General features: G+C 39.3%; 1 protein-coding gene across 1 annotated transcript in view; it reads right to left on the reverse strand.

Moving 5' to 3' along the window:
• The window catches only part of LOC126455442 (Down syndrome cell adhesion molecule-like protein Dscam2), a 259,474-nt gene that overhangs the window by 153,098 nt on the left and 89,442 nt on the right, over positions 1-16,934 (reverse strand). Inside the window, exon 7 of the mRNA XM_050091192.1 lies at positions 7,665-7,811. Coding sequence (XP_049947149.1) covers positions 7,665-7,811 — 147 coding nt within the window. The remainder of the gene's footprint in view (positions 1-7,664; positions 7,812-16,934) is intronic.

A 16,934-nucleotide genomic window follows, 5' to 3' on the forward strand; every position in this document is an offset into this window, starting at 1 on the left:
AGCACCAGAAAATAATAAACTGTTACACTGTTGAAGCAGAGTTTGTTGCACTGAATCTGTAAGAAAAACAAAGTGAATGAACAATTTTCTGAAAGAAATTGATCAAGATAGCTTTCTGTCCCATCTTATGAAGATCTTCATTGATAATCAAAGTGCAAAGAAACTGGCTAAAAACTGTTGTTGTTCAGAAAGAATCAAGCATATCAGTTTAGATTTTCTTCATGCAAGAGGAGGTGGAAGCCAACAACATAGGTTAGGAATATATTACGAGTGATAAGAATGTGTTGACTGTCTGACAAAGCTAATTGACAACCTGAGATGGAAAACTCATTGGAAGTTAATGGGGGGGGGGGGGGGGGGTCAAGAACTAGGAAGGTTATCAGAGATATGAACTCAGAAGTACCCATGGTTGTCTTTTTGTGATGATTTATTGTAAAAATTGTTTTGCGTATATGTTAAAATAAATGTGTTCTTTCACTTGTGGTGTGGTGTGCATTTGGGTGCGAACCTTGCCATTTTTTTAAAGAAGATTCACACAGGAATTTTAATGTTTCAGGGAAAAACAACTTCCACAGATTTTGTGCAAAATAATTATTACAACTAACTCAGCCATCACACATTTCATACTTCGCAAAATTTTGAATGTATCTAAGGATGACATCAGATATTGAGACTATGCCCTGTAATCATTATGTCACTGTAATTAAATGTTAATCAAAACAAAAAGCAGCTCTCCTTTTATCTTCCAGAATTAATGTAATAGAATGGACACTTCTGCAAGGAATCATTATATGAGAAATTTAAATGAAAGATAGGTTAGACATATCATGCGTTCTGATAACATACTTGACCAATTTATGAATGCCATGGCATCAATACACAATTAGAAACACATGCTTCTGTAACAGTAATAAATTACAGGTAAGGCTTAAGTACATTAAAAATATCCCTGCAAAAGTAGAACCTGTGCAATAAAATTCTCTAAGAAAAACAGCAGTATCACTGTTTGTGGAGATTTCAGCAGTGGTTTTCTATCATAAAACAAACAATCACAAAGTACTTGAATCATTAATGTATAATTTAAACTTACTTCCACCAGTGATACTTTCAGCAAGTGCAGATGATTCCAATCAAACAGTTTTTGACAGTTTCTTTCTAGGCTTCACATAAGGTAGCTAGGTAAACAATATAAACAATGTATAGTCTCCTAGCCTTACAAAAATATGCAAATGATGACTTCAGAACTTTCTGAATGGAAGTTACTAACAGGCCACAAAGAAGTTAGGTAGACCACACACATGAACACATTTTGGGATAGTCCAAAAAGGGACAACAGGGAGAAGTTCTCTACAAAAGTGTGGTGAATGAAGAATTTATTATTTTCTTGATACTTTCTTTCAAATACTTTGAAACCAAATTTATCATAAGAGAGATCAAGAATGAGAAGAATGGCATAGGATATGGGATACTGTATACTTATCAACTTGGACTATTTCTCCAATTATGTGGCCCTCCAGAACAACACCAATGGAACTCCCTTAGAATTAAGAATTTATTGCATACTACAACCTACAAAATAACAACCAATACCATATTTGATAATACCTTTGTCAATGTACAATATAAAATCATTATATAGATCACAGTTTTACTAATTAAGATAATGTTCTGTCTTCATCAGTTTTTATTTTCATAGGCTAATGCAAGTTGTATAGTTTATTAAAATAAAATGAAAGCAAGATAGAACATTAAATCAGTTAGTGCTAACAACAACTGCCATACCTTCTACATCAAAACATCCACCCATCACAGATTTAACCTTCTCTCAACATGCCTTGAAATTAACAACATCCTCCCAAAACCATTCCTACCTCTCCCAAAGGAGTAGCCTGCTGCGCACTCAACCTATAAAGTACTTTGGTTGATTCAAATTTAACTCCTTCTTTGAATCCTTTGCACACAGGTCTATCCATATGAAATACCTATCAGATGCATGCACCCAATATGTCCTGCTTCCACGTATTTCATCACATTAGATGCAGGCTACAGGGCAAAGATGGCAAATCAATTATCGGTATCAACTGCTTAAGTCCACAGCCTACCATGGCCAGTTTCAGTATTAAAAATAATAATCACAATAATAATAATAATATATCTGTATATAATCATTTTGCATATTAGGCCATCTCATTACAAAATACCAAAACCAATAAAATACCGACATTTTGAGCATCTTTGCAGTGGTCCTGAAGAGGATAGGAAGGCTGTGCCATTATGAAACACTAAAAACAATTAAAATACTAACATTTCATCCTGAAGAGGACCACTGCAAAATACATCAGCATTTTAAACACTGGAAAATCCATTATGGAATACTAACAGTATTAGGAAAAGGATAAATTGCTACTCATATAGTGGAGATCACCATCTGCACTATGTGGTGAGTAACAAATATTCTTTTCATAATACTGACATCAGTATTTAACTTGTTTTTAGTGTCTAGTGTGGCCTAATACCAAAAATTATTTCCGTGAAATATGAATTCATTTTCAATTATTTTATGCCTTTTATGTGGGTCTGAAGATCAACCAGCTACCTATTCGTAAGTTGGCCACTGCTAAAAGGTTGCCAAATGCTAAATTGATCACTCAGTAATGAAGTATGCACCTGACCACAAGATATCTTACACCAATTGCTGTTTCACAACAGGTAGCATCTGGTTAAAATGGGTCAAGAAAATTTTCAAACAAAATAATATTCAAGAATCATAAATAAAATAAATGAATCTCACCAGGACAAGATATACAACAGAAATATTCCAAGGCAGAGAAGACAAGATCATTATGGACAGAAGAAAGAAAGTTACATGAAAGGGGAATATTTGAAGAACTTGTAACAACAAAAAATGAAAATGAATTGAAATTGGGACATGATCGAAGATGGTCAATATGAAATAAGAATAAATGTGTAATAGTAAATAATGTATTGATTAATGCATTACAAATTTGAAAATGCATTATTGCTATGCAACTTTTATTTCATAAAAAGCTGTTGACTTTGTACTATTATTTAAGTGGACTAGGCAGAGACTAATCAGAAGAAATTAGGTCAGGACTATTTGAAATGATGATCCAATAGTGTAAATCTCAGTTCTGGAACCCATTCTTTATTCCTGTCATCTTCCGACGCATTACACTATTATTAGGATATTGAAGCATAGGACACCTGGTTAACAAACATGTAATCATGTCTTGCCATGACAATGTCTTACTGAGCCTTCCACCAATGATGAAATTATCACATTTAGCAACAATGCAGTACCTGAGAGCCTCATTGAAGTGAAACATTTACTTACCATTTGGCTGGAAACACGGACAAACATAGAAAGAAAGTAATGCAATCATTAGCTCTAGAAAACTCATTCCTTCTTCTGATAAAACAGAGAGAGGAAAAAAGAGATGTGACAAAGGTACATCCCATTATCTCATTCTAGAAGGAATGAATAGAAATTTCTAAAACTAAACTGTGAATCTGTCAAAAACTTGTGCTACAAGAAATAAGCAACCATTTTATAATACACTGCCTTTCTCAAATTTTTTGAGAATACAGGTAACAAAAATATTCAGTTATCAACCATACAAGAGGGACCCTGCTCTCATCACCCACACTGCCAGCATATCCTAACCTCTGTTACAGTTGCCTGCTTCCCCCATTTGCTCATTTACATTTGTTGCGACTTGGAACACAATGAAAAACAGAGATACAAAAACTTCACAGTTTATTAAAACACAGAGTGATAGCATACAGAATAGGTATAGCCTAGAGATGGTTACAGACTTGTTGATGCAAAGGGTAAGTGGGGTTTAAGTGCACACAGGGAAAGAGTACATGTCAAGTTTTCAGGTCTCTAAAGCAGAAGTTCACCATTCCCCCACATACCTCATCATCTGCTCAATTCTATTCTGAATCCTCAACACAGTCGACACAGCTGGAGAAATTCTGCTAAGTCACTGTTGTTCATTTTTTATGCAAAATTTGTATAGTTTTCGTTCAGTGTTAGGTGCACCTAAATCTACATAAAATCAGATAAACTCCATACTGGAAATGGCAGCTGTAAGTTTCCAGTATCTGCCTTGATCTCCATAATTTTAGTTGTTTGTGTTATTCACAGACTGCCAGAAAAAAAAAACAGAATGGGAAAAAGTATGCAGGTGTAATGGGTAAAAGTTCACAGGGCATACTTTTACCCCATCAAGAAACTGTTTGTGAACATTTACCACAGGACTTGTGTAGTCCCTTCCAGTGTATTCATGCATTTTTTATTGGTGTTTATTTACCTTTGATGCCTCATTATCCACCTTAGAACATCTAAATTAATTTTCCTTTCCTGTAATTGTTCTTTCAATGGGTCTGGAACAGACTTCGAATATAAGTAAGTCTTCCACAGCAGAATTTTTTTTTCTCCACAAACTGACTGAGGACATCAACTCAACAGCCATTAACAGGACTACTTTATCATCAAGCTCTAGGCCTTACTGAAGATGGTAGCTATATACAGCAAGCATCCAATTGCCTTAAGAAATCATCTTAAAAACAGCAAAGGTAGTGAGCACCTTGGCCAGTTCACTAAAACTTTTTCATGGGAAGAAAACCAAACAATAGTTCAGTACTGCATTTGCCTCAAAGTTTTTTCAGCCTTACTCTCAGATGAAATAAAGAGTTTATATTTTTTTCACATATTTAATTGTAATCCTTCTTATTTTTATCAGCTGTGGTAGGAGTACATACTGTGTACTCTTGTCCCAGGCCTGCATACTCTTACCCCACAGCATGTAGTAAGTGTGCAAAAGAAATTTTTAAGGAAACTTTTATTAGTTCTCTAATAATAGATGGATGACAGTGAAACTTTTACACAATGTTTCCAATATATGAAACTCCATAATATTGTTATGAGCTTTTTTTTTTAGATATGTAGTGAAACTAAAACTGCATACTTTTACCCCAACCTACTCTACAGTCTAGTGACGAGTACAGACCTGTTGACACATACATACTGTTTGCCAGACCTGGTATGTAGCAATACAAAGAGCATTTGCCTGCCAGGGACTGCAGGCTATCGGCAGCAGGCTACTTGAGACCGATATATTACGCGTGACAACTGCAAGGAATACAGCAAACACCTGGCTTATGGAATTGAAGATCATTCTTTATGGAAACTAAAAGGACAATGATCTTAGTTGGTGGTCGTAAAACATACTTCACATTGTATTTCCACAAAATACAACTGAACCTGTTTGAAATGCTCCCTATGCAAGGCAAAAAGGCCATAGACTTTGGCACCACTTCGGTATCGTAATCACTCACCCAGTGCACAGTCTGGTTGATAGCAAAATGTATGTCTGATCTGTCTTTCACTACAACCATCTGACAAAAGGTGACTCTGATGTGGGCTCACTCAGCTGACAAACTCTCAGTGTCTGAAATGATGTGGTCCCTGTGAATTAAGGTACGAAGTGTGTGTGTGTGTGTGTGTGTGTGTGTGTGTGTGTGTGTGTGTGTGTGTGCACGGTTACAGTGTGTGTGTGTGTGTGTGTGTGTGTGTGTGTGTGTGTGTGTAATCTTTCCAAGGTTCTCAGAAAACTGAGGTTTTAATTTCCCTTGCACAGCATTTGCTTACTGCAGGTTTGCCTAGAAAACGACAGTGTGAGCCTCTATCAAAACATCGGTGGTTTCTGATGATGTAACCTAGTTATTTGAACATTGTATATGCCATGAGAAACTTAGTTCTCATATAAATTTTCATTCTTCCAGAAATCTTCAACTACTTTTTGGAATAAAAGAACTGAGGGTTTGAAGCCCATTCAGAGTTTTTTTTAGATCTGATAACTTGCTTCCACCCATCATAAGAGTAATTTATTTTTTATTTTATTTTTATTTTTATTTTTTTGCAGTGTGAGTTTGCACCCCTATTTTCTGTATACGTTTTTGTACTCAGGTCTTGAATAAAGAAAACTACACTATGTAATCAAAAGTATCCAGACACCCCCAAAAACATACATTTTTCGTATTAGGTGCATTGTGCTGTCACCTACTGCCATGTACTCCATATCAGCTACCTCAGTAGTCATTAGACATCATGAGAGAGCCAAATGGGGCACTATGTGGAACTCACGGACTTCAAACGTGGTCAGGTGATTGGGTGTCACTTTTGTCATAAGTCTGTACGTGAGATTTCCACACTCCAAACATCCCTAGGTCCACTGTTTTTGTTGTGATAGTGAAGTGGAAATGTGAAGGGACATACACAGCATGAAAGCTTACAGGCCGACCTCGTCTGTTGACTGACAGAGGCCGCTGACAGTTGAAGAAGGTCGTAATGTGTAATAGGCGGACATCTATCCAGACCATTACACAGGAATTCCAAACTGCATCAGGATCCACTGCCAGTATTATGAAAGCTAGGTGGGAAGTGAGAAGACTTGGATTATATGGACGATTGGCTGCTCATAAGCCACACATCACACCAGTAAATGCCAAGTGACCCCTCGCTTGGTGTTAGGAGTGTAAACATTGGACAATTGAAAATATTGTGTGGAGTGATGAATCATGGTACATAATGTGGTGATCCAATGGCAGGGTGTGGATATGATGAATGCCCGGTGAACGTTATCTGCCAGCGTGTGTAGTGATAACAGCAAAATTTGGAAGCGGTGGTGTTATGTTTTGGTCATGTTTTTCATGGAGAGGGCTTACACCCCTTGTTGTTTTGCATGCCATTATCACAGCACAAGCCTACATTGATGTTTTAAGCACCTTCTTGCTTCCCACTGTTGAAGAGCAATTTGGGGATGGTGATTGCATCTATTAACATGATCGAGAACCTGTTCATAATAAACAGCCTGTAGCGGAGTGGTTACAGGACAATAACATCCCTGTAATGGACTGGTCTGCACAGAGTCCTGACCTGAATCCTATAGAGCACCCTTGGGATGTTTTGGAACGCCAACTTCTTGCCAGGCCTCACTGACCAGCATCGATACCTCTCCTTGGTGCAGCAATCTGTGAAGAATCTGCTGCCATTCTCCAAGAAACCTTCCAGCACCTGATTTAATGTACACCTGTGAGAGCAGACGCTGTCATCAAGGCGAAGGGTGGGCCAACACCATATTGAATTCCAGCAAGCCATAGACTTGTAAGTCACTTTCAGCCAGGTGCCTGGATACTTTTGATCACATTGTGTACGTGACGTTTCTCAGAGAAACTGTGTTATCTTTGATCTACTAGAAATACAAAGATATTAAATTAGTAACAAAGAGAAAAGAAAAGAAACAGTGCTTAATATTTTCTGATCAGATATTTCATTAGAAAGTGTGAGCTATAGTTACAGTCAATTTTGTAATAAGCTGAGTGTGAGCGTGGAGAATGACAATTTCTTCATCAATATAAATTGAAAAATGAAAAAAATAGAGAAAAAGACAATTCTTAGAATAGTACATGTACACTAATGAGCAGAATGAAATCCAAGGATCTTTTTGTTTAGAAGCAGTGTATTATGTGTTGTTTAATTGCTGTGAGATAATGTTAGAATTAGCATACATATTACTAGGAGGGTAAAAATTATAGAAACAATAGCTCTAGTTTATAAAATTAAGTTTCTTTTTTACCATCCCAGTCTGCCAGTGAGCGGTAGAGTACTTTGTAACCCTTCAGCATTCCGTTAATAGCAGATTCTGGAGGACTTGACCACAGTACTAAAATTCTCTGTGGAGACAATGCTGTGCACCTAACATCAGTAGGTGGTGCTCCTGGCACTGAAACAGAAGCCCAGATAAAATTTATATCTTTTTGAATTATAAAATGGTATGCAAAACATAGTCTCATGCAATTAAAAGTGTGGAATCAGTATCAAAATGTCAGTTTTGTCTCATTGTTGTTTTTAACACTATGATTTGGATCAACACCCAATAGGACTTTATTTGAATTGACACTGACCGCCGAGGTCTATGCACCTACTCATACACTCCTGGAAATGGAAAAAAGAACACATTGACACCGGTGTGTCAGACCCACCATACTTGCTCCGGACACTGCGAGAGGGCTGTACAAGCAATGATCACACGCACGGCACAGCGGACACACCAGGAACCGCGGTGTTGGCCGTTGAATGGCGCTAGCTGCGCAGCATTTGTGCACCGCCGCCGTCAGTGTCAGCCAGTTTGCCGTGGCATACGGAGCTCCATCGCAGTCTTTAATACTGGTAGCATGCCGCGACAGTGTGGACGTGAACCGTATGTGCAGTTGACGGACTTTGAGCGAGGGCGTATAGTGGGCATGCGGGAGGCCGGGTGGACGTACCGCCGAATTGCTCAACACGTGGGGCGTGAGGTCTCCACAGTACATCGATGTTGTCGCCAGTGGTCGGCGGAAGGTGCACGTGCCCGTCGACCTGAGACCGGACCGCAGCGACGCACGGATTCACGCCAAGACCGTAGGATCCTACGCAGTGCCGTAGGGGACCGCACCGCCACTTCCCAGCAAATTAGGGACACTGTTGCTCCTGGGGTATCGGCGAGGACCATTCGCAACCGTCTCCATGAAGCTGGGCTACGGTCCCGCACACCATTAGGCCGTCTTCCGCTCACGCCCCAACATCGTGCAGCCCGCCTCCAGTGGTGTCACGACAGGCGTGAATGGAGGGACGAATGGAGACGTGTCGTCTTCAGCGATGAGAGTCGCTTCTGCCTTGGTGCCAATGATGGTCGTATGCGTGTTTGGCGCCGTGCAGGTGAGCGCCACAATCAGGACTGCATACGACCGAGGCACACAGGGCCAACACCCGGCATCATGGTGTGGGGAGCGATCTCCTACACTGGCCGTACACCACTGGTGATCATCGAGGGGACACTGAATAGTGCACGGTACATCCAAACCGTCATCGAACCCATCGTTCTATCATTCCTAGACCGGCAAGGGAACTTGCTGTTCCAACAGGACAATGCATGACCGCATATATCTCGTGCCACCCAACGTGCTCTAGAAGGTGTAAGTCAACTACCCTGGCCAGCAAGATCTCCGGATCTGTCCCCCATTGAGCATGTTTGGGACTGGATGAAGCGTCGTCTCACGCGGTCTGCACGTCCAGCACAAACGCTGGTCCAACTGAGGTGCCAGGTGGAAATGGCATGGCAAGCCGTTCCACAGGACTACATCCAGCATCTCTACGATCGTCTCCATGGGAGAATAGCAGCCTGCATTGCTGCGAAAGGTGGATATACACTGTACTAGTGCCGACATTGTGCATGCTCTGTTGCCTGTGTCTATGTGCCTGTGGTTCTGTCAGTGTGATCATGTGATGTATCTGACCCCAGGAATGTGTCAATAAAGTTTCCCCTTCCTGGGACAATGAATTCACGGTGTTCTTATTTCAATTTCCAGGAGTGTATATCAGTGATCTGTAGGCGCAGGAAGGTTATATTCATATGTTTACATCATACTAAAATTCCTTTGGTTGCAATCACACTTTAGAACCAGAAAAGCATGTTATTTCTATAAACTTGCAAAACATTCATTACTGGTGGAAAGAATCCATCACCTACACTGTACAATGCATTTTTTCAACAGGGCAAAAATAGGGAAATCTCTATGAATGGCCTTAAAGTTATTGGCATTTTAATGGTACCAACACATAAATAACCCTGCATGTGAAAGAATCAGCATAAAATCACCAAATGACACAGTTGAATCAACTGACTTCAATAAAGGAAATACTCTGCCCAAATAGGATACACCTTGCATAGTGATGAATCTATCACTGCAGAACATTGGCAAGGCAAAGATTCAAACCATTCAGTAACACCACAGAATATGCTAACAGAGGGCACTATAAAATCTTTTTAATCTTGACAGGAGGCACGGTCAAGATATCAAAACACGGATGGGTACCTTGAATGTAAGAACACTGCTAAAAGACAGGAGGACTAGGAAACCTTAAAAGGGAGATGGGAAGGGATAGTATAAACCTTGCACTCATGGAGGGATATTTCACTAGAAGAATTGAAAGCTTTTTTTGGTATAATACTGAACATGGCCTTTAATTTAAAAGCAGAATTAGTTGAATATTTTACAGAAGACTGGCTAGAGCAAAAAAGGATGTCTTTTTTTTGTCTGTCTTTTCCTTCCAAATATTTTGGATGCTGCCTTTACTTCCACCTGTCGTATCTCAATGGTATCAATGAACGAGACTGAGCAAGATGAATGTTAGTGAGTATATTGCCAGTAAACACAAAGAACTTTATTTACCAAAAACAAATGTGGCTATAAATGAGAGCACAGAAGGATTCACAGGAAGAAATCAATCCAAGTGCTACAATCCAAAGAAGCCTGCAAAGTGGGGTTTATGAGCTTTCCATCTGCGTGATTCTGAAAATGATTATGTTTCTTTCACATTCCATATAATGCAAAGACAACTATAAAAAGTCTAATTCATCCTCATATGCCTTTAGCGACCCAAATAGTGTTTCATTTGGCATCCAATTGCTTGTTTGTGCAGGTAGTTCAGGCTATCACATCTATACTGACATGTTCTGAACAAGCCCTCAACTTGCTCATGGACAGCACAAAAAGAAATTTTATTTAACAGGTACAGTTATACTTCTCGGAAGGATTTTTCATCCAGTTTGAAGAAGATGAAATTTGCTGAATATGATTTATGTGCCTATCAAAGTGAGAGAGAAAATTATGTGTCTTTCATTGCATGACAAGAGCTAAGTGACTATGTTGAATTCTTTTGTCCTCAAACCCATCTGGCTGCAGGAAAAAAGAGCCTGTGCCATTCCTGAACCTACTGTCGTATAGGAAAGTAACAGAAAAAATTATTCTTGTGACTAATTGAAGTTGCTGTAGTAAATAGTTATATTCTTTACTCAACAGATAAAAACAAATGTGGGGAACAGCTGCAGACTCATCTTTTCTACAGAAGAGATCTAATCAGGCAACTAGTTGACCAGGTGAGAAATACAAATTCTAAGAAAAGAAGAAGACTATCATTGTCTGAGAGCAAGGAAAGAGTAAATGGGAAGATGCATCTTATAATCCAAAAGCAGACAGACAGCTTTCACTGGACTTGTGTAACTGAGAAGATGGTCAATGAATCAATAGCTAAGCTCAGCAATTCTAGAACAGAAGATTACTATGGTCTCTCAAATTATGTTACTATATAATTATAAAACAAATTGTAACACCACTGACTAAAATAATTAACAAAATTTTAAAAGAAGGTAATTATCCAGAATGTTTAAAAATATCTGTAGTTAAACCAGTAAATAAGAAAAGAGATGTGGCCTCACTAGATAACCATTGCCCACTACCACTTATACCCATTGTAAAACAACGACGTTGTACTATTGTACATATAAATAATATTTTTTTCCATCTGATTTTTCGTTAAACTTGAGTAATTGATGTTCTGATTTCATTTGTTTTTTGTTTCATGCCATTGTGTTAAGAAAACTGTAAACAAGTTTCAATGTGAATATTAATGTTTATGTCAAATGTCAAGCAATATTGTAATAGAACTGAAATGTAACAAATGTTGAAACTGTTGTAAGATGTTTAAAATTGTAATTGTGCGTCTGGTCCATACATAGGCAATGTGTTAGGATATGTAGAATGCAAAACCTCGGGTGAATACCCGGCCTGTCAGGGAGCGGTAAAAGGTGGATGGCAGGCGAGCGCGGGGAAATGCACGCGGGCACTGCACGGCTCAACGAGCTCAGCAGTAGTAGTTGGAGTTTGGCATTGGTCTGAGCAACACCTTCTGGAGCGAGGAGGCTCTCCTAGAAGACGTAATTTCACTGAGCCTCGGGTATGCTGTTCCAATGCCCACACAGCATGGCAAAATTCCATAGGCACTAAATAGAAAAGTATTGCGACGCTAAGAAGAATTAAAGTGCCGATACGTTAAGAGCCATAGCTGTGGTTGTATGTGTGCTCTGTGCCTCGCCATCTCGCCGCCCGCCAACCGCCGCATCGATACAAGCAGGTTGAAACTTTTAGTGCTGTATTTGTATGGACCATAGAGTGAACTGTTCAATAATAACCTAAATTTTACCAGAACTTTCCCATCATTTAATTATCCTCACAACAAACCTAGACAGGGTCCTTTCCAAATGTTGTGCAATCCGAGTGTCCTGAAATGAAAAATTAAACTTTGTGTTAATAATAATTACTTGCAGACCTAGTTATGTTAAAATGGTGTTTAAAGAACTGTTTTGTTAATGAACCAGTAAATGAATAACAAAGGCCTAACGAAGTTGAAAGATAACTTTAATATTGATATAGTAATGAAGTTTAATTATTTCGAGACAGATATAAAGGTATTTAAATGAGAAGTAAATAAGATAAAAAGAGTAGTAACTCATATACCCACACCCGCCCCCCTCCCCCCTTTTTTACTCATTTGAATTCTGAAGTGTTCCACATTGGTTTGACCAGCAAAAGTTTAAGTCAATATATAAGTCAAAATTTATCAGTGTTTTATATTTATCAAAACTGACATTTTGTGTGTGGCTTGAAAGTGTTATTTCTAGGGTAACCTATGCCTGATTGTAATCAGATCAATAGACAGTATGAAGTTTTGTAGTATACATTATAGTGTAGTGTTATGTATTCATGGTTTTTCCATATCAGTACAGAACGTGAAACTATCAGTACAATAGATTTTCTGGTTCTAAAATTTTACTATATTATGCAGTGTTACTACGCGTTGTTTTGCATGAATATACACCAACTTGTACAGGGGAGAAACTCAGTTAATGCCTAATTAGGCTGGGGACCGTATTATTATTAAATTGGTAGCATCTGCAGTGTTGCTTTTGGTCCATACTGACGTGTAATTGCATTTCGAACTTGCTTGATGGATCATTGTTATTACAGAGTGGGTGTAAGTCTGATTTGCCACCATTCAGCTACACGCGGTAGATATCTGTAAGAAAATCCTTTCTCATAAGGTGAACCCCGCTCAATTACCATAGAACAAGCTTCAACGAGTATTGTGTGCCCCACGCGCACGTTAGAAGTGGCTTCCCGGTGACAGGACATCCAGTTGTTGTCGGTCACAAATTAACGTGAATACCAAACAGTGGATGTTCAGTGGCACGAAATGCAATAATATTCAGTGAAGTAAATATCAGAGAATGTCAAGTATGGTAGTGAGGTGTAACTTGCGTTCGGTATGGACAAGAAGGTAAAAACAGTAGATGTGCTGAGCGTAATGGAAGATGCGGCTGGCAATGATAGGAGTTTACGCGGCCAGTTAACAAATGGCGTTAGCGGTAGATAATTGGCGTACATACAATACAACGAACATGTTAATGAACAGATTGAAATGTCGAGATTGCCTCGAACACACCAAGGAATAAAACAGGAAGTAGAGGATGACTTTGTAGATGATAGTGGGTACGTGAACAAATCCACTGACGTGTTTGATTCGCCACAGATAAAGAAAGAACCGAAAGAAAATTTTGAAGTAGGATCGAATGCACCGATTCCGTAGAAGAAGACAGTGTGAAAATTTTAAGCATGAACGACTTATTTGAACGATCAACTAAACAAATTGCAGGACAGAATGATCAGCTCAAAACACACGTTGACGAGCAGCTTAAAACACAAAGTAATCAGCTCAAAACACAGAATGATCAGCTTAAAACACACGTTGACGAGCAGCTTAAAACACAAGTTGGTCAGCTTAAAGCACAGGTCAAAGAACAAGGAATTGAAATTAGTAAGCAAATAGAACAGGTAGAACAAAAAGTGCGTAATTTAAGTTCTGCAGTAAATACTATGAAGTCTGAAATTGACACAATTAATAAAAATATGAATACTATGCAGGGGGAAATTGACAACACTAACAGTAGGTTTGATGTTGAAATTCTCAACATCCAAGAGAAAGTAGAGCCTCTAGTTGAAACAAAAGTAGACGAAAAAGTTTTCGGTCTTAAAACTGAGATCGTAAACGAATGCCAACATGGAATCTCACAGTTGAAAAAGACAGTTTCAGATACTGAAAGAAATTTAGGCGAAAAAGTTATCGGATGTGTGCAAAAGTGTGAATAAAATACATCAAAATTCAAGGCAAAGTTTTTGATCTCGAGAGTAAAATCAAAGGTAGGCTTGGTGTTGTCTGTAATGGAACGCCACTTACGAAGCTGTTGGAAGGTGAGGAGCGCTTTGATCCCGCCAAGAAACATAATGGATGGCATCCATTGGATTTCATCAAAAATTGCGAGAGAATGTTTCCTGAACACTTGTCCGGTCAGGAGAAAATAAACTTAGTAATTAGCGCCTTAGCAGGTGACGCTAAGCGCTGGGGAATTAACTTGAATACCGAACTAATGACGTTCGAAGAGTTTAAACAAAAGTGTACGCAAGAATACTGGTCCGAACAAAAACAGGATCATTTGTGGCATGAGTTTATCATGGCCACACTTCATGATAACAGGGGCAGGAATTCTTTGAAAGATTTCTGCGAATATTGGTACCGAAAGTTGACACATTTAAGAGCGAGAAGATCCGATTCTGAAATCGTATGGGAGCTATATAAAACGCTTCCAGAAGATTCGAAGAGATATGTGGGAAGCAATCATTGCAGCTTCCAAGCGTTTTTCGAAAGGGTCGAAGGCGAAGATCACTGGCGTGAAAGTCGTGCCAATTATCAGAATTTTAGTAACAGGAATAACCACAATAATGACGAGAGAAATGACGGCGATGGGTTTCGCGGCAACATGACACAGAGGGGTAGAGGCAGAGGAAGAGGGGGTTATCCAGGTCGTGGTAGAGGATACAAAATAATAACGATGCGGGAAACTGATTTCCATGAACAATGCGGGCCAAACGGAAGTGGACAGAACATACCGGCCCGGTTTTAAGAAACATTACTGGACTGACAGTGAAGTTATGAGACAGGTTAGGGACAGGCGTGGAACGACGCAGCGTGTTGTGGCGAAGCAAGCGTCAGGTGCGTGTGCAGATGAGTCATCTTCGCCGCACAGAGCGATACATGTTAACAGGCAAGTGGAGCATCAGAGGGCAACGGCCCAGCCTAGCAGAACAGCTGTTCAGAGAGAAGCCGCTAGCAAGGCGGCAGAATTAGGTACAAGCATTGCCGTATGAGCTGGTGAATACATTAAGAGTGGTAATTCCGTGGCGAAGGTAATAGTAGATGGAACAGTGGATACACAGAGAGGTGCGGTTAGCAGTGTTAGCAATGAAGTAAATGGCGAGAATGAATTAGCAGAAGTAACTGATTGGCGTGTGCAGATCGACGATCGGTACAAGGGCCTCAAGCAATGTAAGTGGGAGGATTTTAAGAAGGAATATGAGGCAAGGAGGTTAATTAGTGAAAAAGGAAATAATAGGGATGTCGATAAGGTGATGTGGCCTGAATTTGAAGAGGAGAGAATAAATAGCGCCGCGCGAAGCACGCGTGCTGCCGATAGGACAATGGTTAAAGATAGGAAGGAATTGGAGGATGAAATCCTAAGCACTGACGAGGAAGTAACTTCTGTTAACGATCCGCCAACAGTACAAGCTGTTACCGAAAGGCACCGTGGGGAAGGGGCAGGTAATTACCTAAGAGTAATTGAAGTCCACGAGGATTACACTAAATATGAAGTAACAGTGGATGTGAGTAAAGCTGATAATGAGGCTGTTTTGCCAAAAGAGGATACTGAGTTAAAATCAAAGCCTGACGAAAATGCAGAGGAAGAACTTAGTGCCTGTCTCAGAAAAGCTTTTATGTTAGAACCTGAAAGCGATCCAGAATGGTCGGATTCTGAAGATGGTTCAGATGATGAGTATTTCGGTACTAGTGAAAATAATGGGAATAGAGCTAATTGGGATATTGTACCTACTGATGACGAAGTTTCAAAACAAAACCCAGATTTTGACACTGAACACAGGAAGAAAGAGCCACCTGACGACTCAGTGTCTATTTTGCAAGGAGCTGAAGTAAGCAAAGACTTTGAACTCCAGAAACCTAGAAAGTCACCAGATATAAATGGTTCATAGGTCAGGAATGTATCTTGGGACTATGTCACAGTTGGCCAAGGTGCGTTGTGGAAAACAGGAAGGGGCATGATTTAGAGCCTGGGGCAGGTTTATATCGGACTTTGAGAATGTCATGAACACCTTACATCATGAATCTACTGGGTTCCCACCGGAAGAAATTTTGTTAGGCAGCAGAAGTAAAAGTTTAATTGAGAAAAAAACTAGTGTTTCCACCTTGAACAAGCTTGGGGTTGAGTCAAAAGAAAGAATTAGTCAGAAAAAGGGCAAAGCAAAAAGCTGAATCTAGATCTAAAAGACATGATAAAAACCTGAAAGTTTCAAAATTTAAAATTGGGGATTATGTTCTTTTAAAAACCCACTAAAAATCTAGTGAACTGAACCATGAGATTTCCAAATTTAAATACATTTATAATGGACCGTATAGAATACAGAACATTCCACACGATAATGCTTACTACCTGATCTACCCAAAATCCAAGAGACCTTTAGGTGTAAGAAACGTTGTGGACCTGAAACTGTATGTTCCTTGGAGTGAATACCCTAAGTACAATCAGAAAGCAATCTGCAGTAAATGTGCTGTATCTTATGCTGAAACTATTTTATTCTAAATGTAACAAATCTTTGTAAATGTATGTATACCAGTGTCAGTGTGCTAATGTACTTATGTGAGTTTCAGATTACCATATGTACTATAAATGTAAAGATGTGTGGAAAACAGGGCTGAAAAGAAAAAGCAAATGCTGCAAGCCAGATAAAAGATGGGACCGCCAAAAATCAAAGTGGGCAGTACGTGACTCATTATATAAAGGACTGCCAAACACCACAGAGGTCAAACACACAATAGTCAAAGGAGAATTGTAAGTGTGGTA

The sequence above is a fragment of the Schistocerca serialis genome, chromosome 2, assembly GCF_023864345.2.
Source record: "Schistocerca serialis cubense isolate TAMUIC-IGC-003099 chromosome 2, iqSchSeri2.2, whole genome shotgun sequence".
Lineage (NCBI taxonomy): Eukaryota > Metazoa > Arthropoda > Insecta > Orthoptera > Acrididae > Schistocerca > Schistocerca serialis.